Genomic DNA, 25,645 nt, shown 5'->3' on the forward strand with positions numbered 1-25,645 from the left:
GCCACTTAAGCACACCCAAGTGTGAGGAGGAAGATGACGGTGGCACCCGGAGACCCGTTCATAGCTAAGCATCCTTGGAATGCCTCCTTGAATGGAAACAGGCCCAAACTCCTACAAAATCACAAACGATGGTGAACAGCAGAGTCTCGGTAAACGTGATGAGAACAGGTTTCAGAAGACATGTTCCTCTTAGGGATTACAGCATGTATTCACAGACGGGGAATGGATGGTCAACTCATCCCCATTGTGGATGTGCAAAGAAGCAAATCTCACACAGGAAACCTGATGTAAAACCCAGAAGCTTGTACCTCTAAACCTCTGCTACTGGTTTCAACTAGTTGGAGGAACTTCCCTTAAGTTTATCAAGCAAGAAACAGTATTTCTGAACATGAGTTACTATGTACCTGTGCCTGCAGGAACTCTGTAATTTACTGATGCTAAGTTCTGCATCTTAAAGTTGATGGTATCTTATACGTAAACATGGCAGTGATACTCTTCTTGGTAGGACATAAAATAATGGTGTCTTAAAATCACTGACATCTTAGATTTGATTCAAAATAGTAGGAAAGAAGGTATAACTAGATGTTTTGTTCATGTATCATTTGGCCCTGTTGTTTTTAGAAGGAAGACTGTGTGACAATGGAACAAATGTGGGTGTGGAGTTAGACAAGGGTAGAGTCCAATCCTAGCTCAAGGCCTGTGACCCTGGGTATACTACTTCTTGTATAGTATTTCAGGATTCCCCCATCTTCCTTATAAGACTGCTATGATTATTACAGGTGACAGAAGAAAAGCACAAGGAATACGGCGGGCATTCAGGAAGTGGGGGCTGTTACCTCTTTTCTGCTGTGGTAACTCTAACAGCTTCAAATGCTGCCAAACTGACCACAGCCTGGGGAGAAGCTGGTGCAGATATTCCAAAAAGGGTCCCACAGCCAGGGATGACTGTCTAGTGTCTGAGGTGGATCAGAAATGGTCCAAGTTTTCAGAAAGAGGACCCTCTGGATGAAAGGGCATCACTGACACACACAATGGCTCTTGTTCAGTCGTGCAGTGCGGGAGGGCACTGGCTCCTATTTGCAAACCATACACTGTCTGGAACGCACATTCCCCGAGCTCCGGAATACTACTGCCAGATGAGTAATCTACATGAACAGATTTGTGCCCCCTAACAAAAATAACAAAATCTTTAATGAACCACTTTAAGATAAAATCCACATATTCTGATACAACAATAACCACCAACTCACACTTCCGGTCGAGGCTGGGGCACAAGGCGTTGCTTGCCTACTTGCTTACCTATGTAATATTTCATTTCAGTGTCATGTTTGTTCATGAGCTCAAGGAGTCGCACTTCTATCTGGGCTTGATTGAGAAAAGCCTTCTTGTTCTTGATTATTTTAATGGCAACCCATTCCTGCTCCACACGATCATAGGCCTTTACCACCTAGAAGAGGAAAAGATGAGTCATTGTCTAGTTCATCAATGCAACAATTCTGCACAGTTCACAATGCACCTCAATGCTACTATACCTCCTTCTCACTTAATTGTTCAGTTTTCTAATTTTCTTCTGACTTTCTGAAGTAGAAAACATCCTATTTGTTTCTATTCAATGTATGATCTATTTAAACAGTAACTTTTAGTCAATCTTATGAATTGAGTTTTTTCTCTCAGCCTTTCAATACTTCTAAATATCCATAATAGGCAATTTTCTTAAAAAACAAAATTAGTTTGTTTTCCTCCTTCAGAAATAAATTCTGAATCTTGACAAGTGGTATGGTCTTTTGTCTTTCTTACTAAGTACCACTATAAAACAGTTCATCCAACTACTCTTCTAATGAGAGAAAAACCTAGTTTAAAACCCAAGAGTAAATACAAAATATTTAATACGTTCAATTTCATCTCAGAAAGCAGAAACTTCCTAGCTTGAAGTTAGATTTTTGCATATAACACAGGTATATAAAAAAAGAATTTAGTTTACACTTACAAAAAAAGGAATACAAATCACCAGAAAAGTTCTACAGTGTATTCTCATACTCAGAGCCTCATGACAGTTTCAAGACTCTCTAAGCAGATGGTAGCATTTTAACTGACTGAATGTAAACTACACTTCTAATAGCAGATACAGCCTGAACAGGTGATCATTCCAGATACATTTTCCTGTACTTTCAAAAAGTCTGGGGGTGGGGGTCAAAGGCCAAATGACTCCAATGTATAGGCTGGGGACCATTTAATCTGAGGAGAGAATATTCTAAGATCTACATCCATCAAGGTTAAATATAGTGTGAATGACAGATGATAAACAGATAACAGCAGTAGCTTGTATTTCACCTGATCTAGAGACTATCTACCACACCTTCTCTATCAGAGGCTATCCACGTAAACCTCTGTCCAGGAGGCTCTGCTCGTCTTCTGAATTACTGAAGGTACTGGCTGCATAAGAGCTGGAGTTGAGTGTTCACATCCTAATGCTGTCCAGGACAAAGGTCTCTCACAGGGACCCCAGTACTTACTGACTTGACAAATAGTTAACTGGCTAAATGTTAAAGCAGTGTTTTTTGATCCTGAATTATAAATTCAAAAGGGATTTTAAAAAAAAAACAAACACCCAGAACGCAGCCACCAGGATTCTGATTACTGGTTTGGAGCTGCGTTATCAGCCCCAGGTCATTTTTTTTTTTTTAAGTTTCCCAGGAAATTTCAGTGTATAATCAGGATTGTTAACTAGCCACAGAATTGGAGAAGTCTCTTACTTGACAAGGACCTGGCAAAATCTGAGAGAAAGCCTGACCAAGTCAATATGAAGATATTATTCCGGTGAGTGATAGGTCCTGAACCAGAACACATAGACACTGCACAACATCTCAGCCCAGGACACAATCAGTCTGACTTCGTGAGGAGTGTGATGTCAAAAAGGCCCAAATTTTCACAGATTTGCTATACTCTGAGAAAATTAAGGCGCAAGGAGAGGGGCAAAACCTAACTACTCATGGAGAGTGAGCAGTCAGTCAGGCACAACTCAACTAAGGGATTCGAATGTATGGCCAGAATTTTCAGGTGGAAGTCACGATATACTGAAATGTACAGTTGAGAGTCAAAGCCCACACTGGCTCAGTGTCAAGGTGGTGAGGACAATCTCTAGATGTAGGGTGTTCATGGTCTTGGTTACGCGCTGGTCACAAGAAACACTTTTGGTTCTGAGAGGCGGGGACAAAGAAGCAGAAGCTGTGTCTGATACAACGGGAATCCTTTCATACTAAAGGACTCTGCGAGCACTGAGAATCCCCTTACTCGGAAGAAAAAAGAGGCTACAAATCAAGGAAAAGACCCCTAGACTTTGTACAGCTGCCACGGCTCCTTCACATTGTGGGAAGGCGCAGACATGTGCTCACGACCCCAGGGCCGCCTCGGAGTGACAGGACCTCTACCATGCCTGCTCCTGTTTTCTTACATGTTTAACAGCTTAGTTCCCCAGAGCTCAGACTGCACATGGCTGTAGGACTTTCTGTCCCGGGTGTGGCTGCAGTTTACACGTGAGGAATTTTTCTTCAAAGGATGAAAAGGGGCAGATACCTTTACCTTCTCTTGGGACAGAAACAGAGGAGTAAGCATATGCAGGCTCCACAATTAAAAAAAAAGAACAACACCCCCCACCCCAAACAAAAGGCAATTTAGAAAAAGCCACTGTGGGGGCCGGCACTGTGGCGCAGCAGGTTAAGCCACCATCTGCAATGGCAGCGTCCCATAAGGGCGCCAGTTCAAGTCCCAGCTGCTCCACTTCGGATCCAGCTCCCTGCTAAAGCACGTGGGAAGGCAGTGGAGGATGGCCCAAGCACTTGGGCCCTGCACCCACGTGGGAGACCAGGAAGAAGCACCTGGCTCCTGGCTAGGATTGGCTCAGCTCTGGCCGTTGCAGCCACTTGGAGAATGAACCAGTGAACACAAGATCTCTCTCTATATATAACTCTGACATTCAATAAATAAATAAATAAATAAATAAATAAATAAATAAAATCCTTTTTAAAGGAAAAGAAAAAGTCACTGTGAGCCCTTTCTACCCTCATCACTGAAAGTCAACAATCTCTGCGTCGCAGGTCAGCACCTGCCTCACTGACAGATCACGCTGACCTTACACAACAGCAAGCTCTGTAAGTCAACGCCACAGGAGTGACCAAGGGGAACAGCTGGGGAGCTGGGGTTGACTGGTGGTGTTGGTCTGGACACTACTGATCCAAGGGACCAACGTCATCTAGGGCTTTGTGCTTTACACAGGGGTTGGGGGGGCAGGTAAGGAGGGAAGAACTGCAGGTGGAAAAAAGAGGCCAAGAATGAGGAAAATAAAACAGGTCTGTTTGAAACCCTTCCTGGTATGGTCCTTTCCATCAGAATTGGCCCAAGCGCAGCAGCAATGCTGGTCTCTGGGGACTGAAGCCTGGCTACCTACTCAGAGGCAAGACATAATTAGAAGGTGGGGTAGAAGAGAAACTTAGGGCACAGTCCAAGACATCAAAACCTCCAGAAAAGTTAGGTGGCAACCACCGTGCCATTTGGAAATAGGAATTCTCTCTCTGAAGAGGTCTATCAGACAGGAAGGCAAGTATCTCTAACGCAGACAATGAAGAATCATCCATAAACTATAAAAAGCTCAAATGAAAGATTAAAATCCACCACTAAGCTGGACTGGGCATTTGGCCTGGTGGTTAAGACACCAACTGAGAGGCCCACATCCCATTTCAGAGCACTTGGGTTTGAGTCCCAGCTCTGCTCTCAATTCCAGATTCCTTCTAATGCAGACCTTCAAAGGCAGCAGTGAAGGTTCAAGTGGTTGGGTCCCTGCTGCCCACATGAGAGACTTGGATTAAGTTCTTGGCTGCCAGGCCTAAGCGTGGACCAACCGCTGGGGACATGTGAGGAATGAACTGTGGAAAGGGGAGCACGTGTGCTTTCTCTGCTTCGCAAATAAACAAAAATCAAAAAGTAAATAAAAATAGTAGCAACTTGTTCATTAGTAAAATAAGCACTTGGTAGTCATATAAAGATTAAAAAGGTAATGGAGTTTTTACAGCTGATGCAATTATAGCATCTTTGGAGAACTATGACAACACAAATATTTAGAAAGCCATTTTTAGATCATTTTAAAAATACTGAGGTATACCACTGAGGAAAGATTCACTAAGGAATTCTTTCCAGTTCATGAACTACAGCATTTTCCACTGAGTTACCTGTCCGAAAGAACCTTTGCCTATCAAGGAGTCAATTTCATAACGGTCCATCCACTTTTCTCCGTTTTTTACAATATAATCATAGTTATCGTCATCATAACCATCATTGTAAACCTTCCGCTCCTTCTTGTGACTAGAATCGTCTCCCTGGCCTTGCTGGTGTCTTCGCTTCTTTTTTGCATAGTAAACCTGAAATGCGAATACATGGTGTTAAGTAAATAATGTAAACCACTTACGGTAGAGAACATGTATCAAATTCATACAGATAAATCTACCAGCAGGAAACTGCTGAGTTGCTATTTTTTGTAACAAATACAAAAGATGAAAAAGCTTTCTACAGTTGACAAATATTTGAGTTAGAAAGTAACACTGATATAATCAATGAACAATGTTTTCAATGAGATTCACTTTATAATTATACTGTCTATACAGGAGATATCAAATGACTGGCCCAAAGCATCCCATTCAGAAAGAACAGAAGGGGCGGGTGTACCTTTACTTGTTAGATGAAGGTATAATTTATGGAAAGTGAGATGGAACAAATCTTAAGAATACAATATGGAGAATTTTGACAGATCTATCTGCTGATATAACAGCAAATGTCAAACAGCATAAATACCCCTTTCACAGTCTCACATTCCCAAGTGCTCTTGTGCCCATCTTATGGAAAAGACTCTAAAAATAAAAGTCTGAATGTAGATCGGGGTGGGGAACCTTTTTTCTGCCAAGGGCCATTTGAGTATTTGTAACATCATTTGTGGGCCACACAAAATTATCAACTTAAAAATTAGCATGCCACATTGCATTGAAGTTTGAGTCCCGTCTGTAGTTGCTTTGGCAAGGAAAATCCATTCACAGGCCTTATACAGGCCGTGGGCCAGCACTTCCCATCCCTGATGTAGATGAAATAAAAAAGGCCCACTGAGACAGGTTCAGTTTTTCAAGTCTATAATAGTGTAAGATTAACATAAAAGTCATGCCCATCTCACTGCCACTGTTTAGACACCCACATCCCACACTGGCATGCCCGGGTTGATAGACACCCACGTCCAACACTGGCATGCCCGGGTTGATAGACACCCACGTCCAACACTGGCATGCCTGGTCCAAGTCCCAGCTGCTCCATGCCTCTGACACAGCTCCCTGCTAATGCTCCTGGAAAGCAGCAGGTGATGGCCCAAGTATCAGGGTTCCTGCCATGTTCATGGGAGATCCAGATGGGTCTCTGGTTCCCGGCTTCAGCCTATACCAGTCCCTGGCTGTCATGGGCATTCAGGGAGTGACACAGTAGCTGTAAGAACCCGTGGCTGTTTGTCTCCGTCTCTGTCTCTCATATGTGTGTGTGTGTGCATATCTCCCTGACATTATGCCATTCAAATAAATACATAAATAAATCTCACGCTTTGTTTACAACAATTTATCAGATATTAGCAAACTCATATTACCATACTGGTAATAATTTATTATGTATTTCTGGGTAATTCTAAGAAGTTTGGCATATCTTTTATTTTATATATGTTATATGTATATATGCATAAAATCTAACTCAGAAATGTTCCTGAGTTCATTCTGATTTTGTCATTGCCACAATATATAGCTAATATAATAATGTACGGTGATGTAAGAACATCTTTTTAGCTAAATGGCTCTAAAGATAGCAGAGGTCTTCAATGTTAAAGCAGGGCTCCTACTGAAGAGGAAAGCAAGCAGGGGCTCCTTTCTTCTCTTCTCGAAAAGCTTATTTCATAACTAGTCCCAGAGCTGAGTGAGGCCAGAAGAAAACGGCAGTCAATCAAAGGTCTAAATTACCAGGAAAATCATTTTTGGTGGCAAATATCCAAGTTATAAGACTAGTAATTCAAAGTGCTTGCTGTTTTTTATTTTCTTCCATCATGAAAAGATAGAAAAGAATATACACAAAGTTTTAGAAGACAATAAAACTACAGAAATATAGACCAATCAAAGAAGCTAGCCAAATGCCTGTAACTGAGTACTAAATGTCTCTCAGAGCTTCTGACATTCATGGCCACAGTGGAGAGAAACGCACAGACCTAACTTAAGCAAAACTCTCAACTCATGAGTATTCTACAGCCATTATTCCTTCTCTTCCTTGTTTTGGAGAGCAGTTATAAAAATGGTAACTCAGGGGCCAGCGCTGTGGTACAGCGGGTTAACGCCCTGGCCTGAAGTGTCAGCATCCTATATGGGCACCAGTTCGAGACCCGGCTATTCCACTTCCGATCCAACTTTCTGCTATGGCCTGGGAAAGCAGTAGAAGATGGCCCAAGTCCTTGGGCCCCTGCTACCTCGTAGGAGACCTGGAAGAAGCTCCTGGCTTTGGATTGGCGCAGTTCCGGCCGTTGCGGCCAATTGAGGAGTGAACCAGCAGATGCCAAGACCTCTCTCTCTCTTTCTCTCTCTGCAACTCTGACTTTCAAGTAAAATAAATAAATCTTAAAAAAAAATGATAACTCAGCATATTACATACACCTTTGAAAAAGATTAGGTATCTATTATTATCTATTTTTAGCAGTCCTTGTCAGTATACCTTTTAACATGGTTATAATTATAGTTATAATTATAGTATCTATAAACCATTAACCAGACCTTTTAAAGAACCACCAATATGACCATCTGTAGGAATAAACCAAGCCTAGGATGTTTAAAGAGGCCACAAAATAACTCTACCCCTGACCCATGGCAAGATAGACGCCACTAGAATCAATTCGGAGTCTTACCTCATTAATATGCTTGTATGTTTTGATCAAGTCAACAGAAAGTTTTCTCAGGGGAGCAGTTGCTGGATCTCGGAAGGTTTGGGGCATCCGCCTCTGTAACATGACAATATCAGGCATCACCTTAAATAGACAGAAAAGACTAACTCTTTAACCAGACTGTACTGGTATAATTCCCTCTTCAGTAACCTGCACGTTACTACTAAAAAAATAAATTAATAAATAAATTAAAAAAAAAAAACACCAGATTTCTAAATTATAAGATTATACATTCTCTGTCAGTTATCTCTTTCATCTGGATCTCACTGAAATAAATAAATGATGACCACTGAAATAAATAAATGGAATTAGAAGATAATACACACAATTGCCCAAGGCTTCAACCTGCTCCCCTAAAATTTAAACAGCAGAATTACAGACATAGCCCTTTATGCAGGACACACACGTAATGCTGCCTAAAGGGGCTTGCTGGAAGAAGAAGAGGAATAAGTTCTGGAGTTCTGTAAGCACAGTGGGGTGATTATAGTCAACAGTAGTTTGTTTATAGTTTAAAATAGCTACAAGAAAGGATTCTCAATGTCCCTAAAGCAAAGACATGATCAATGTTTGAGGTGGTATATATGCCAACAGCTGATCTGGTCATTATACATTGTATACTTGCACTGAAGTACCACGATCACATCCCATAAATATGTACAATTATGAGTCAGTCTAAAGCACTAATAAAAAACCTTTACTCGTTCTAAAACGGGGTAGAGGAGAGAAACAGGGCTTCCTAACCACATCATTAGCCTACAGAAAATTATTCCAAATCTTCTGAATTATTCCAAATCTGACCTGGTTTGCAACAGGCATACAAAACACAGAAACAAAAAACAGCCACTGGAAGCAACTTCCAGTTTCCTAAAACAGGACTTCAAGATCCAGTTAGCCCCCAAAAACAGGCTGGCAGTAGCGCCCCCTTCCTTCCAACTTCTGGGGCTGAAGAACTACAGCTCCTAACACCATCCGGCCCTGCCATCATTTTCCCATACAATGAAGCAAATAAAACATTCCACCCACAGGAGTACCCCCAACCTTACCCTCACACCCTGTCTCCCTCTTACCTATCCCTAAACCACAGTGCCCTCCATGATCCAGTAGGCAGGGAGGGGCTCCTGCTCCACATGTGCACTGCGATAATGAATGAAGACAGCACCCTCTCAACAATCTATCAGCCTGTCTATGACCTCAGACCGCTGTCCAAGGCCCGTTCTTCCCATAAATGCCATGCCCAAGTAACATGGTTCCCAAAGGGGCTCTGAGCAATCAAGAGATCCTCAAAACCTGTGGCCTCCATTCAAGGCACCCTCGCCCATCCTTGTGCTCCTGACTCCAGCTCTTACACACATTCATACCACGAAGTCTACTGGGTCACAGGTCCACACCACAGGCCTTCTTCAAAGGACACTCGGGTCAACTTGAGGAGCAGAGGAAGAACAAACCCGTCATACCAAGATCTCACAGAAATGTCTCTGCTAGGCTAACCTACACTAACAACAAAGGAAGGGAGGGCTCCAACAGGGCAGAGCAGGGCACCACCACCATCCCTGAGCCTGAAGAGTGCAGCGCCGACACCTCTGGCCTAGGTGCCACCTCCTCCACCAGTGCTAACTGCAGTGTCTCTGCAGGGATCTCAGACTACAGAGCTGTTATCCCGATGGCAAACTCATTGGCTTATCAAATGAAGTTAATAATATCTCTTCCCAAGAGAGCATCTTAGGATCTTACAGTTCCAAATAAGGTCTGAGGGGATGCAAAGCTTCCAGGATTGTTAATTATTTGCCTGAACAGATCATCAGAATCAACCTGAGTTACTTAATTTTTCAGATACACATTGTTTTATTTTTCTAAAAGGAAACAATAAGTGAAGCTAAATTCATAGGATATTTCATTTTATATATTCCTTTATCAAAAGAAAAATATCAATGATCAACATGTCAATTTTTTTCATGTATGAAAATGAACAATATAAGCATTTAAGGCAATGAACAAAGTTTCCATTTTTGTTTTTGGCTTAAGTTACTCAAGTTCCTGACATTGTTTGCAAACAAAGCCCCTGTTTGGACTTCTACAGCATGGCCTCAGTGTGAGGTTTCACAACTTCTTAACCAGTGAAATCTTTCATTACTTCCAAAATAAAAGCTGACAGGAAGTATTACCACTGGTGGAGCCAACTACCTTGTCAATAATAAAATAACAGTGGCCAAGTTTTAGTAAACACTGTTTTCAGCATGCATATCTTTACATGGCCCGTATGCAACCCAACAGCACCATGAGGAAGTACTATTCCGGCCGCCAGCTCACAGAGAAAGCTGAAGCTCTGAGTGAAGTGCCTGACCACCGTGCCTACAGCCAGCAAGGAGTCCAGCAGAGGCGGCTCAGGTGGCCCCACCAAGCCCTGCCGGAACCGGCCCTCGGCCAGCAACTCCCTTCCAATTTTAGGCTTCTATCTTAGGTAAGTCATTTTTAGGCTATTTGCTAGACAAAATAATTGAGGCATACATGAAATAAGCATATGTACCTATAAAATTAATTAGGTAAAAAAAGCCAAAATCTTCAGGTTTTTAATTGACCCATTTACAGCCCCTCTGGTATTGCAAACAAATGAAAAAATAATCAGTGGTTACATCCGGGGTAATGATGCTCACTCAGAACACCAAAATTCCAATGAAGAAAATAATGTACACATATAGTACACACAGGAAGCCACACCAGCACCACTGTGTCCCATGATCCAACTTCTGCCCAAATGTCAGTGCGCTGCAGGCTGGGCGCTTCACAAGGGCACTGACCTGGACCTGCTGCTCAAAATCCACCTACAAGGCCAAGTCCAGTGGCTGCTTCCTAGCACTTTATTTGTTTCTGGCAACAGAAGTTACTATTTTGGGGGCATCTGTATGTATCAAGCAGATGCCTACCATGCACACAAAGTCGGTCTTCAGACCAGAGTCTATTTCAGTGCGTCAAACACCGCCTTGTACAGAGGGCTCAAAATACAAGGAAAGAACAACTTAATTTCTACTAAGTAACAGCACTCCCTTTCTACTGGGGTTTCATACTAATTAACCAAATTTTGTTTTGTACTACTGTAATGACAGAAGTACAAATCCAGAATTAGGAAACTTTTCTAAGGCCGGCGCCGCGGCTCACTACGCTAATCCTCCGCCTTGCAGCACCGGCACACCGGGTTCTAGTCCCGGTCGGGGCACTGATCCTGTCCCGGTTGCCCACTTCCAGGCCAGCTCTCTGCTGTGGTCAGGGAGTGCAGTGGAGGATGGCCCAAGTGCTTGGGCCCTGCACCCCATGGGAGACCAGGAGAAGCACCTGGCTCCTGCCTTCAGATCAGCGCGGTGCGCCGGCCGTAGCACACCAGCCGCGGTGGCCAACGGTGAACCAACGGCAAAGGAAGACCTTTCTGTCTGTCTCTCTCTCTTACTGTCCACTCTGCCTGTCAAAAAAGAAAAAAGAAAAAAGAAAACTTTTCTAAATATCGATTCCACATCTATACAAAGACTCAAGGTCCGCTTTAAGCGCTCAGTGTGTTCCCCACCTCCTGCTTCTTACAGTCACAACTCAAGAGAACAGAGTGATGCAGTCAGTGGGCTCTCCTCCCTCCCTTCCAAAGCTGAAAAGCAAGTCCATGATATACAAAGGACCCAAGGGCCCCTACACAAGAGCCACCTGCAGACAGGAAACTGGATGAGACATCACCTACGGCCTCAGCTCCCCGACTGCCAGCACTGGACACCCGCCCACAGTGCTCACATCTCTTGCCCAGTCTCTTCACACAGACCACAAAGCGAAAGAACACCTGCACTTCCTTATGTCAGTTTTAAAAGCTAAAACAACCTTTAACTCCTTTCTTCCAAAATATTCTACAATGAAAGCCCTAGGACTTTTATCAAAAGTTATTTCTAGTTTGCTAATATCTATTTCATTCATTTCATTTCTGTTGACCTCATATCTCATATGTAACAAAGAATCAGAAACACTATATCCTGCCGGCCTTGCTATTTTGAGAGCTATTACTAAAGCTGACTAGCATCTACCACACATGTCTAGGGTACTGGCAGAAAACCAGAGGAGCCCAAAGACACTCGGCATTCCAAACACCAGCCATGCTCTTCCATACTAACTTTACTACATTTTTCTTGTCTCCTAAATTTATCTTTTGGGCAAAATTTTTCATATAACAAAGTTAACCACCAGAATTAAAAGTTTAAGTCAGTTCATTTGGGCATCGATTTAAGACCTGGCTGCTCTACTTCTGATCCAGCTCCCTGCTAATGTACCCAGAAAAGCAGGGGAAGATGGCCCAAGTATTTGGGCCCCTGCCACTCAGGAGGGAGACCCAGAAGAAGCTATGGACACCTGGTTTCTGCCTGGCCCAGACCCAGCCACTAAGGCCATCCAAGGAGTGAACCAGCAACTGGAAACTCTCTTTCTCTAACTCTGCCTTTCAAATAAATAAAAACTCAAATCTTTCTAACAATAATGAAGTTCATTTCGATATACAAGAAATCTTACTTGAAAGACACTGACAGGATGACAAGAACCAATACAACTCACATTGAAATTACAGTAAACTGTTCTACAAGGTACTTCAGGGTGTTCGGTCGAGGGTACCAATTTCACACTCAAGGAACAGATTTGAAGGGTCCACGCTGACCCGACTCAAACGCTTTCACGAACAAAGACAGGAGCCCATACCCTGTGCCTTGTAGGCCACACTACGTCAGCCAGTTTGTCAGTTCTGAGAAAGCTATCTTCTAATATAAGTTATCAGGCTCAGGAACCTGAGGATTTTGGTAGAAATATTTGGCTGGTTATTATTACTTAAAAGGCAAGTTTTTTACACCATATGGATCTTTTAAATGTTGTACAGCTTAAAGTACAAATACTAAGTGAAATATCTCTCATGTTTTAAATAATCCAAACACAAACAAGATGTTAGCTGCATATAAAGGTTGGCACTCTAACTAAATTACTAAAATAACTTTAACAGACTGCGAGTTTGTCTCGGTCTCTGTAGCTCCCAGAAGTTAGATGTCAAACAGTACAGTATCTGAGGACGGAAGCCTGGGCCGGATGCCGAAGCTGACTGCTTCCACACTGGAGAAGCCACAAGTGGGGCCCAGCGTCTTCAGCTGGAAAAGTCAATCACAAATAGCACCTTGCTTGACAGGCTACTTCTAAACAACTGGAAAATTAACCCAACCATGCTTTGTTTCTTCAGAGCATAATGCAAGGGGCTGGCACTGTGGTATAGAAGGAGAAGCCTCTGCCTGCAGTGCCAGCACCCCATCTGGACACTGGCCCAAGTGCCTGAACCCCTGCACCCAAGTGGGAGACCTGGAGGAGGCTCCTGGCTTCCGATCGGCCCAGCTCCAGCCATTGGGGCCATTTAGAGGTGGGTCGGCGGATGGAAGGGCTCTGTCTCTCTAACTCTGCCTTTCAAATAGATAAATCAATCTTTTTTTTTTTTAAGTCCGTTTCCTAAACTCGTTGAAGTACCCTTGTATCACTGAATCAGAGGAAATTCGATGCCTCCTAATGAAACATGTGAGAAACTTTTGATAATTACTTCCTATCATGAAGCTACCTAAACACTGGCAATGGAAGGGCAGTCATTTTCAGTGTTTATCACACATGCAACACCTGTGGGGAATATAGGTAATTTCGGGTTTAGCTAATAAGAAGATCCTCCTCAGGGCAGGCCCTTGGTCTAGTGGTTCAGCTACTGCTTCAGAGGCCCACACGCCACAGCTGGCTCCAGCTCCTGGGGCAGACCCTGGGAAGCAGCCACGCTGGCTCAAGTAGCTGTCGGTTCCTGCCATGCAGCTCATGGCTCCAGCCTGGTCTCTGCACTCAGCTGGGGACTGCACAAGCAAGTCTGGGTTTCTCTCTCCTCTCCATCCTTCTCAAATTTAAAAAAATAAAATAAAAAGGAAACTCTCCTCAAACCAAACATCAATGGAAAGAGTAGAAGTTCATTCATTTATAAAGATATTTAAAACACACACACATTGTGCCTATGTTTGTATGTTTATTAAGATGTTTATCTGTGTTTATTAAGATGTACCAGCATTTATTTTCATTAATACCATCTACTTTATGGAAAACTGAATTTCTAGTCTATTAGAATGAATAGCATGGTTAATTTGCATAGCTGTTTCTTTTTTTAAGAGTTTTACTTTTGTTTTTGTATGAGGATACTTTTAAAAATTCATGGGAAATGCATGCTTCTATTCCATTATCCATGAACTTTTCAATGTGCCCAAGTAATGTATAATAACACTAAAATTGGTTCTTTAAATGTGCTGTACTTGAATCTTGTTTTCCTTGATTTTTTGGCTTTTCCTTTGCCAATATTCCATAAAAAGTAAGCTTTCTCTTCCTTTGGAAATGACCTTTTCCTCTATGCCAGAATCGGAGACCATGCTTATGACTGTTTGGTAATAAAGTAAAATATGAAGTAAAAGAAAATATCAACAAACTGTTTAATACAGAGTGATTTGTCAACTCAGAATCGCATATAGCAGGTACCACCTAAAACAAAGCATTCTGCCCAATTAATGTCTCAAAATTTTTAGGATATAAACTAACACTCCAATGGTCCTTTCATATGCTTCATGAACTTACCTGGTTAGTTAGAGGTTGCTGAATCTGGTCAGAATACGATAAGGCAGAAACCTGTTGGTCACTTATGTTTGGCTGGCGACGGTCACTGTACTGATGTGAATGGGGCATCTGTCCAGCCATCTGAAGGCCAGCAGCATGGAATGAAAATGACGGTGCAAGCCGAACAGATGAAGGTTTGCATGCTGAAGTCTCTCCTCCTACAAGAAGATACATGAGGTTTAAAGGAGATATTCATTTCCTAATGTTTGTATTGCTTGACATTCTGGTATTTCTTTAAACAAGGACATTAAGATGCTCAGGAGTATTAAAAAACCTTTACAGCTACAGTTATATGCCACTCAACACAAACATTATAGATTTTAAATGGCATAAAATATAGTGATTTAAACAAGTTATCTATAAATCTGTACCAAGGAAATATTACGAGAACATTTTTTGTAAAGCAACAGCAGTAACCTCTTATACTTCTTTTCCACATACAAGACTTATCAACAGAGAAGCATTATGTAAGCGATATTGTGAATTCTTGAGAAAGGAGACTCCAATGATCAGCTGCTCACAAATCAACTCGAAACAATGCCGAGAGGCTGCTTTGCACCTGCCAGGTATGGCAAATAATATTCCTAGCATCCTCCAAACCAGAGGGGAACCCCATCCTACTGTTACAGGTCACGAAAGGTTGGGGAAACACAGAACTACAATTCTCAACTCAAGGATGGCGGTTTCCTCTGGACCTCACCAACACAGTCCTCAGAGAACCCAGACCTAGCAAGCTCACCACCAAATAAATAAAAATAGTAAGAATCTTAATAATTAACCCATGGGTAGACCAGAACCATGACCATAATATCCATGGTAGAAATGGCGTCCATAAAAGTATTGGTAGCTGACTAATAAAAGGTAATTCTTCCTTCAGCAAGAGAACAAAAAGAGACCTATGTTCTTATATTCAGCAAAAACAAAGCATCAACTCAGGTCAACAATCTAGACACAGGACGAACTAGCTCCCACCCCTCAACAGACCATACTGTCCAGCACCAGGACACTTTTTCTGATGCCTACTATTTCCAACACACGCAGCAGCAGCACTGGTACAACAGTGAGAACACCGGCTCTCAACCAGGCTGCCAGGGGGAGACATGCCAGCTCCACAGCACTCCAGGGGCTGCACGGGTGTGCACGTCCACCTTCCTGCTAGTTGCTAGTATCGGTGATACCTATCTGCAGTGGAGACTGAAGGTGACGCGCTCTACCACATGAGAAGTACTCAGAACAGCACTGACAATAAATGGCCTGATATTATCTGCAGTAACTAACAGTGCCACATCGTGAGCATCCTGTGATGTACAGTTAAGGATATGGGCATGGCGCCTGTTCTTGCAGAGCACAGACTCACTACTTGAATATTGCATAGATTCTGCAAACTGAAGAAAACAAAGCTCAGTTCCCTCCAAACACTTCTGCTTCTATTTTCTCCCACAGCAAATACCATGCAGTTGACCAGAATCAAATTGTACGAATCGCCTTAGAATTTTTTTCCTCCATAGCTCACCTCATGCAAACTGCCACCAGCCACTCATTCTGCTGGTTTCACCTTGTACAAGAGCATTCAAATACAACCTTTTCTTCCATCCTCATTATCACAGGTCTAAGATTATCAAAACAGGTATCCAACAGCTTTCTTTGTTCTGCCTATTTGTAGCTCTGTGTGTCTTCCATACGGACGGCTACAGTGTTCTAAGACACACATCTGAATTCCGCACCCCTTTAAGTCTGAGTACCACCTGCCCTGAGCACAGCTTTTGGAGCGCAGTTTCTGTCTTTCCCCATGACTCGGGTGCTGTGAGACCCTAACTGATCCACACTACGTGACTAATAAACACCTGCTAAGTGAGTGAAAGAGCAGAGGACCTACGATGACAGATAGCATGACCTTTCTAATCATTTCACTATTCAGAAATGAAAAACACGGAGTCGGCACTGGGGCACAGTAGGTTAAGCCTCCACCTGCAGTGCATCAGCATCCCATGCAGGCACTGGTTCGGGTCTCAGCTGCTCCACTTCCAATCCAGCTCCCTGCTAGTGTGCCAGGGAAAGCAGTGGAGGACCGCCCAAGTGCTTGGGCCCCTGCTACCCATGTGGGAGACCCAGAAGAAGCTCCTGGCTCCTGCCTTTGGATCAGCCCAGCTCTGGTCATTGCAGCCATTTTGGGGGAGTGAAGCAGAGGAGGAAGATCTCTCTGCCTCTCCCTCTGTCTGTAACTCTGCCTCTTAAATACATAAACTTAAAAATAAACGGAAAACACATTCAGTTGATTCAATTACGTGGAGCAACTTTGCTCCCACTGTTTTTTACAGCAAAAAAAAAATAAATCAGAAACCTCAACGCCAAATAACAGAGGGAAAGACAGTCTTTAAACCTACATGTTATAAACAAATACAAGTATCAGGGATTTTCATGGAAATATGTATTATGCAAAAAATACTACGCACAGATTTCAACTTTTTGTACCAAAATAAACTTATCTTTTAAACCCATTTTTCTCTTTCTAAATATTTATTCACTAATTCATTTAGGTAAAGCGACAGGGAGAAAGACAGAGGGGTCTTCCATCCGCTGGCTCTACAACAGCCAGTTCCCTCCTGGGACATGCTAAAGGCCAGGAGCCTGGATCTCCCACATGGGTTTCAGAGGCCCAAAATACCTGGGCCATCTTCTGCTGTTTCCCCGGGTGCATTAGCTGGAAACTGGATCAGAAGCAGAGTAGCCAGGACTGAAACTGGCTCTCCAAAGTGGGGTGCCCATGTCATAGCAGCAGTTTATCCTAGGGCCACCACACCAGGCCTCCATTGTTCTGCAACATTTTTGAAGTGCCCTAATATGTATGATCCTGGAAAGAGTAGGCCATGAAGGTTGAGATAATACAAATGGGCATGCAGATGAAACAAATACTCTGTTCTACCACCAATGCCTTCATTGAATACAAGGCAATTTTAAAAAGTTTTGATGGAAAAATGGAATTAAGGGTAACTTTATTTTGATGTGAAGTAATTTTGAAATTCATGCATAATTTCTTCAAAATATGCATTTTCCATGAAGATCCTTTCACACTACTTGTAAACTTACTTATTGGAACATTATAAACAAGAGTCTCATTAGCACACATCCTTAACAACTATCTAACAGGAACATCCTGTGAGACGGAGAGAAAAAACAATGATGAACATCTCTGAAACGCACACTACTCTGTGATCCTTTACAGCAAACCCCTTCCTCTTCCGGGAGTGCTGCTATCCTAGCCTCCAAAACTAATTTCACTTAAATGGGTTTGTTGACTTAATTCTATTCTACCCATTTATATGAACACACTGATAATTTATTTAACCATTCTACTTTTGACTGATCTGTATTTTTTCTAGCTCATAATTATGAATATTATCATTGGTCGAGATTCTTATTATGTGTTTTATTATTTGTGATCAGTCACAGTAAAACTTTATTTATTTTACCAAGAATTAGTGTGTGTGTGTGTGTGTGCACGCTGTTTTATTCCTGCTCTCATCTTATTCCATCAGTTACCAAGAGGTGTGTTAAAACTCTCCCATTTAAGGTATGTTACTGGACAACCCAAATCTAGAGCTGCTACACTTCCCTGATTAATAAAATCTATCATTATAAACTGTTCTCTTCATTTCCAATGTTTTTGCTTTGCTGATATCAGTATGACTACATCAAGCTATGTCTTCAAGTTTTGCATAGTATGCCTTTGCCCATCTTTTTACTTTCAATCTTTCTGTTTCCTTATGTTTTAGGTATGCTTCTTCTTATAAGCAGCATGCAGTTGGGTTTTAATTATGTGAGAACACCAACAATCTTTCTGTTTGTTCCAACTGCTTTGTTCCTTTCTTGTGTTGAACTAAGCTTTTTATGTTCCCACATACACATGACTTTTAATTACCTTACGTCACATTGGATTACACATTTCTTTACGCACTAAAATTTATCTGCTTCCTTAATTTATATATATTATCAATTTCTATTTTGTTTTTTTTTTAAAGATTTTATTTATTCCAGCGGTAGAGTTACAGACAGTGAGAGGGAGAGACAGAGAGAAAGGTCTTCCTTCCATTGGTTCACCCCCTAAATGGCTGCAACAGCCGGAGCTGTGCCGATCCGAAATCAGGATCCAGGAGCTTCTTCCTGGTCTCCCATGTGGGTGCAGGGGCCCAAGGACTTGGGCCATCTTCCACTGCTTTCCCAAGCCACAGCACAGAGCTGGAATGGAAGAGGAGCAGCTGGGATTAGAACCGGCATCCACATGGGATATTGGCGCTGTAGGTGGAGGATTAACCTACTGCGCCACGGTGCCAACCCCTCAAGTTCTATTTTCATAAGCTCTCAATTATACTACATGTTTTCATGAGACATCAAACTGACCACGTGGTACGAGCAGACTCTGACTCCAGGATGCATCTGGAAGGGTAGATGATAATCCTTCTAGCCAGATAGCCAGGAAAGGGTTACATCAAGAAAGGCGGCTCTTCAATGGCGACAACGATGATGAGAATCTTAGTTCATTTTCTCAACCTAGATTCAGTAATCATGCATTAAATTCAACAAGTACTTACTTTCTGGGGGCTACACTGGCATTGTCTCATGGGAGCCACAATGTCATTCATGAGCTAGAACAGCACTTCTCAAATTTCAGTAAGCTGACAAACTGTCTTTGATTCTTGTTTAGAATGCAGATTCTGATTCAGTAGATGTAGTTAGGCCTTCAGAGTCTAAATCTCTAGGAAGCCACCGAATGAAGCCAACGGTTTTGAGTAGCACCTAAGACAAGCTGTTTGACTAATACAACAGCTGTATTCTGACTGCATAACACACTAAAAGACTTTCTTCCCCAATATTAAGCCCAAAACATATTCCTATGTATAAGATTGGTGTGCTAGGTGACAATGTAATGTTCTTGTAAATTTTTGTGGGGGTAATCTGAATGTGGACTAATAATTTTTGTTTTGCATTTCTGGGATTTGAAGCTATTACACCATCTACCATACACAGCTAGTAACAATCAGCTACTTAGTAAAGCGAAAGATGAATGAAGCCTCTGGAAGGGGCAGCAGGGACACTAGTGACCCTGCCTACAGGGGTGCCTGCCGCGTGTGCACTGTCCCCTCTTAGCTCAGGGACACTGGTGACCCTGCCTACAGGGGTGCCTGCCGCGTGTGCACTGTCCCCTCTTAGCTCAGGGACACTGGTGACCCTGCCTACAGGGGTGCCTGCCGCGTGTGCACTGTCCCCTCTTAGCTCAGGGACACTGGTGACCCTGCCTACAGGGGTGCCTGCCGCGTGTGCACTGTCCCCTCTTAGCTCAGGGACACTGGTGACCCTGCCTACAGGGGTGCCTGCCGCGTGTGCACTGTCCCCTCCCTCTCTTAGCTCAGGGACACTAGTGACCCTGCCTACAGGGGTGCCTGCCGCGTGTGCACTGTCCCCTCTTAGCTCAGGGACACTGGTGACCCTGCCTACAGGAGTGCCTGCCGCGTGTGCACTGTCCCCTCTTAGCTCAGGGACACTAGTGACCCTGCCTACAGGGGTGCCTGCCGCGTGTGCACTGTCCCCTCTCTTAGCTCAGGGACACTGGTGACCCTGCCTACAGGGGTGCCTGCCGCGTGTGCACTGTCCCCTCTTAGCTCAGGGACACTGGTGACCCTGCCTACAGGGGTGCCTGCCGCGTGTGCACTGTCCCCTCTTAGCTCAGGGACACTGGTGACCCTGCCTACAGGGGTGCCTGCCGCGTGTGCACTGTCCCCTCTCTTAGCTCAGGTGCCATGCATGACATCCCCCATACGGCCACTCATTCAGCCAGCCTTTCCTATGATGGACTTAAACAAGACAGACCGATATGGGCATTGCTCTCTTATCAACCCCACTTTCTAAGCAAATCACATGATTTTTCACTCTAGGTTTCTATCTTCCCTTTTAATTTAAATGTAATGGGAAAAAAGGATACAGTTCAGATTACAGCAAAAATGATAATAAAATATCACATGGAATCCTTTGAAATTGCTGATAGTCGACCCAATTTGGTCTACAAAACACAATTTCGTATGGTTCAACTTGGTATCTACCATGTTACACATAATCTTTATTATTAAACTAAACAAAAAATTAGCTATTACATTTTAGCCCAGGAACATAAAATACACATCACAATACCAGATGTTAACAACGTATAATAAACATACTTAACATAAAACAATCTTCAAAATCATTATCTGTCTGGAGGTCAATACCAGAATATTTGTAATTACTATCAGACAGTGTGAACAGCAAGCTGGGCAATGCACGCATGCTGGGTCTCACGCACTACTTACATCCTTCTCAACTGTGGGGATCATTTTTACCATGAGCACGTTTCTATGAATTCCTAAAAATTCAAATTCATAGAAGGTTTGTTGTTAAGTATCTTACTTAAAAAAAAAAAATAATTTTCTCACTTCAGTCAAGTACTATTGTTTACCGAAAAACTGTAATAGGTAGAGACCATAGTATTAAAAGGGAGCAGCATTTAGTCAACAGCCACGGAGAGATCTCAAACACTGGGACATGGTAAGACCCAAAAAGATAGTGGGACACACAGAGGGAACAGCAAATAAGCCTAGGAGAAGACAATGAGTAAAACAACAAGTCCAAACAGCTATTGTGGGTTGCAATGTGCACGACTTAGCGAACTTGAGCGTGTTAGTGAGAATGTTGCCAGGGGATCATTCCTGTGCCATTATTATTCCATATCAGAGTTTAAAAAGAGAAACAGCTAAATGAAAGAATAACTGACAAAAAGGAGGTAATTCAGGTAAAACAATAGTATCCAAATACAGAAGCTCTTAGCACGGCAAGGTTCTAAGGAGAAGGGTGGCGGGTGGCCCAGCTTACAAGGGAGAAACCTGCAAGGTCCCTTGTGAAGAGGACAGGAGCCGAAGGGACAGCTGAAATACAGGCACATGAGGAGCCCAGTCCGAGAGTGAGGCAGGTGTGTGTCCCACGGCATCACCAGCACCGAGAACAGTGCCGGAACAGGGCGGTACTCAGTAACTGTTCTCTCAAAGAACAAACTCAGTCCATCAGGAATGCTTAGACTATGAAGAAACAGTGGAGAAAGGGAGGAGGGAGTTGAAAGGGGTAAGAGTGAAAAAATACTTTGAAAACAAGGGACTCAGGAGTCAGGAATAAAGAACAGTCGCATCAAAGGACAGGCTACGGCTACTGCTCATCAGTCATCTTGCTCACTTCTGTACCTCAAGCACGGAGTGTATAGTGTGACTCCACTGTATTAATTAAATACATATGAATACTGATATAAATTAAAGTGAAACTACAAAGGGACTATGTGCATAGCTAATAGGGAGTAGCTAGTAACTGATCTAATGTCAGGGAAGAAGCAACTGGTTTCTTATTACCCTCTAGTGGCCAATATATGTCACTACAGAACGCAGGTACTTTTCCAACCCACACACAGGCACACGCGTGCGCACACACACATCCCCCTAGCCAAAACAGTAATATTCAGTCTTCTACAGACATGACCCAACTGCTCAGAAAGTTCACCATGGGGCACATGCTGTGCCACAGGGGTTGAGCAGCCACCTGAGATACCCACATACCACATCAGCCTTGGTCCACGTCCTGGCTCAGTCCCAGCTCCAGCTTCCTGTTAGTGTGTACTCTGGGAAGCAGCAAGTAATGGCTCCAGTAGTTGGGTTCCTGCCACCCCCGTGGGAGACCTGGATTGCGTTCCTGGCCCAGCCCCCACTGTTGTAGGCTTTTGGGTGATGAACTAGTGGATGGTAGGGCTAATGTGCCTGGCAAAGCAGCGGAAGATGGCCCAAGTCTCTAGGTCCCTGCACCCATTTGGAAGACCCAGAAAAGTCCTTGGCTCCTGACTTTGGCTTGGCTGGGCCCTAGCCCTTGCGGCCATCTGGGGAGTGAACCAGCAGAAAAGAGGATCTCTCTCCCTCTCTCTCCTCTCAAATGAAGAAGTCTTTTAAAAAAAAAAAAAAAAAAAAAGAGGCCAGCACCACGGCTCACTAGGCTAATCCTCTGCCTGCGGCGCCGGCACCCCGGGTTCTAGTCCCAGTTGGGGCGCCGGATTCTGTCCCGGTTGCTCCTCTTCCAGTCCAGCTCTCTGCTGTGGTCGGGGAAGGCAGTGGAGGATGGCCCAAGTCCTTGAGCCCTGCACCCGCATGGGAGACCAGGAGGAAGTACCTGGCTCCTGATCGGCGCAGTGCACCGGCTGCAGCGCGCCAGCTGCAGCAGCCATTTAGGGGGTGAACCAATGGAAAAGCAAGACCTTTCTCTCTGACTCTCTCTCTCTCACTAACCCTGCCTGTCAAAAAAAAAAAAAAAGATTTATTTATTTATTTGAAAGTCAGAGCTACACAGAGAGAGAAGGAGAGGCAGAGAGAGAGGCCTTCCATTCGCTGGTTCACTCCCTCGTTGGTTTCAATGGCTGGAACTGGGCTGATCCGAAGCCAGGAGCTGGGAGCTTCTTCTGCATCTCCCACACAGGAGCAGGGGCCCAAGGACTTGGGCCATCTTCTACTGCTTTCCCAGGCCATAGCAGAGAGCTGGATCGGAAGTGGAGCTGCCAGGACTTGAACAGGTGCCCATATGGGATGTCAGCACCACAGGCAGCGGCTTTACCCACTACACCACAGTGCCGACCCCCATAAATAAATCTTAAAAAAAAAAAAAAAACCACACACACACACAAAAGCGGTCATCAGCACATGAAACCGTTAAATGCAAGCCTGATGGGCAACTCCAGGTCGAGGCCCCTGCCATTTCAGTCATCAGAGCTTCTGCACGGTCAGTCGCCTGTGCGACCGCTGAGGGAGAGCACCCACAACAGAGACGTGCCAGTAAGGCTGCGGCTGCTCATCCGCACACCGCGCCTGTGCCTTGCCTCTCAGATGCCTCAGTGACGCACACTTCGCAGACCTGCTTACAAGACAAAACAAGAAACCCATTTGGCAAGTTCAGTGTGCTATGTAGAAATACATGGCGCTGGAGCGAAGAAATTCTTCTTGCTTGCCTTGGGACCTGTATCAACACAGCCTGCAGTCAGTCCATCTCCTCTCATGTGAAACAACAGGACTCATCCCATCCAATCACATACAAACCCAAAGTCCTCTTTCCCCTGGCAAACACCACAGATAGGAAATGTTACATGGTGACCTGGAGTCTCGGATTCAAGTTTAAAGGAGAGATTTTTAACAAATGATACATAAGACTCCAACTTAGTTCATTTTTTAAAAATCTAAACAAAGACAGTAAAAACAATCCAATTTTTAAATAATATGCACACACACACGTGTGTGTGTGTGTGTATAAACGTAATGACCGAAAACTTGCCGCCCCACCGAGACTGCAGCTCCCTGAATGGCAGTCTTGTCAGAGCCAGGCCCGTTAGGCCACAGCACCACACCACTGCATGTGCGGAGCTGACCGGGCCTGCTCCTGCTTACTGCTGCTTTCCCTCCAGCAGGAGGCAGCCTGCAATGCGACGCAGGTAGAAGTGGTACCTACCGCAGCCCGGGACCTGCACAAGGCCACAGCCCTGCTACTCTAAGGGTCTCGAGATGCTACCAAGGTTCAAGCGCATAAGGCTTCCTGGGAAGAAAACCGCCTCCAGCCTCCCCTAATCTCCGCCTCTGTCTTCTTCAAAAGCAGACACAGCAACAGCAGCTGAGGGGGGGATTTTTTTTAAACTTTTCCCCTTCTTTCTTCCCAGGGAGAAAAGAGGGGTCCATGCACAGACTCCTTACTTACTCTTTTTTAGGTAGAGCTAACCAGCTGTTCAACACAGAAGACATTTTTAAGCTCAGTTAAGTACTTGAGCACCTATATTGAATTGCAGTTTAATACTTAAATTTATCCAATGAGGCACTCATTTGGCATGGTAATTCCAATTAAAACACAGTATATTTATGGGAATTTTCCATTACAAACTACTTACAGGGCAAGATACTCATCTGACCAGAGACATTTTAAAAGCTAAGCACAGGCAAATTAATTGTTCAACAACGATTCTAAAATTTATTAGAAAAGTAGCCCTTCATTAAATGTATATTTAGGGAGTAAACAAGCACATAATTTTAAAGCTTATAATTTTCCCTCCTTCCTCTCTCTTATATACTATGCAAAAGTAGTTAACTCACTGAGCAGTATCTCAGTTCTACACTAAACCAAAATGATCCATCAAATGTTATGGTCCAAAAGGTTCTAGAATATCCTTAACATACAAAGAAAGCACTTTTACAATACAGCTAAAAACACCAGAGTCCCTCACTCCTACTAGAAGGGGGATGCAAGGGGAAAGGAGAAGAAAAAACTTATTCTCACAAACCAGTAAGTGCACAGACATACTTTCAAACTTACTAATCACCAGTCAATAGGAGCCAGTGTCGAGGCACAGCAGTTAAAGCCACCGCCTGCAATGCCAGCATCCCATATGGGCACCAGTTTTTGTCCCGGCTGCTCCACGTCCCAACCAGCTCCCTGCAAATGGCCTGAACAAAGCAGAAGAAGATGGCCCAAGTGCTTGAGCCCCTGCCACCCACATGGGAGACCCAGTTGAAGCTCCTGGTTTCAGACTGGCCCAGCCCTGGGGGTTGTGGTCATCTGGGCGTGAACCAACAGATAGATCGATTTCTCTCTCTCTCTCCTCTCCTCTCTCTCATTGTAACTCTTTCAAAAATAAATTAATACATCTTTTCTTAAAAAGCAATAACAAAGCAACAAAAAGGAAGTAGTAAAATAACAGTGAGATTTAATCTTTAACCTCAAACAAAACCAGAAAAAATACCCTCAGTAACAGCATGGATAAAACAGGTTTCTAGGACCATTAATCAGAGTCTTTGGGTAGTTTCGCAGTTACAAACAAAGTAAAGATTCAGTAATAACATTCACTGAACCCTTACTCCATGCCAGACTGCTCCA

General features: G+C 43.6%; 1 protein-coding gene across 9 annotated transcripts in view; it reads right to left on the bottom strand.

Moving 5' to 3' along the window:
• Positions 1-25,645, bottom strand: part of DYRK1A (dual specificity tyrosine phosphorylation regulated kinase 1A) — a 143,921-nt gene that overhangs the window by 29,856 nt on the left and 88,420 nt on the right. For 8 of the 9 annotated variants that reach the window (XM_062205005.1, XM_062204979.1, XM_062205015.1 and 5 more), the window contains 4 exons: positions 14,642-14,838; positions 7,961-8,080; positions 5,223-5,411; positions 1,300-1,447 (listed from right to left, as the gene is read on the bottom strand). In XM_062205005.1, coding sequence (XP_062060989.1) covers positions 1,300-1,447; positions 5,223-5,411; positions 7,961-8,080; positions 14,642-14,838 — 654 coding nt within the window. The remainder of the gene's footprint in view (positions 1-1,299; positions 1,448-5,222; positions 5,412-7,960; positions 8,081-14,641; positions 14,839-25,645) is intronic. The other variant, XM_062205024.1, reaches the window with a different exon arrangement.

Source organism: Lepus europaeus, chromosome 2 (assembly GCF_033115175.1).
Source record: "Lepus europaeus isolate LE1 chromosome 2, mLepTim1.pri, whole genome shotgun sequence".
In the NCBI taxonomy this organism is placed as follows: domain Eukaryota; kingdom Metazoa; phylum Chordata; class Mammalia; order Lagomorpha; family Leporidae; genus Lepus; species Lepus europaeus.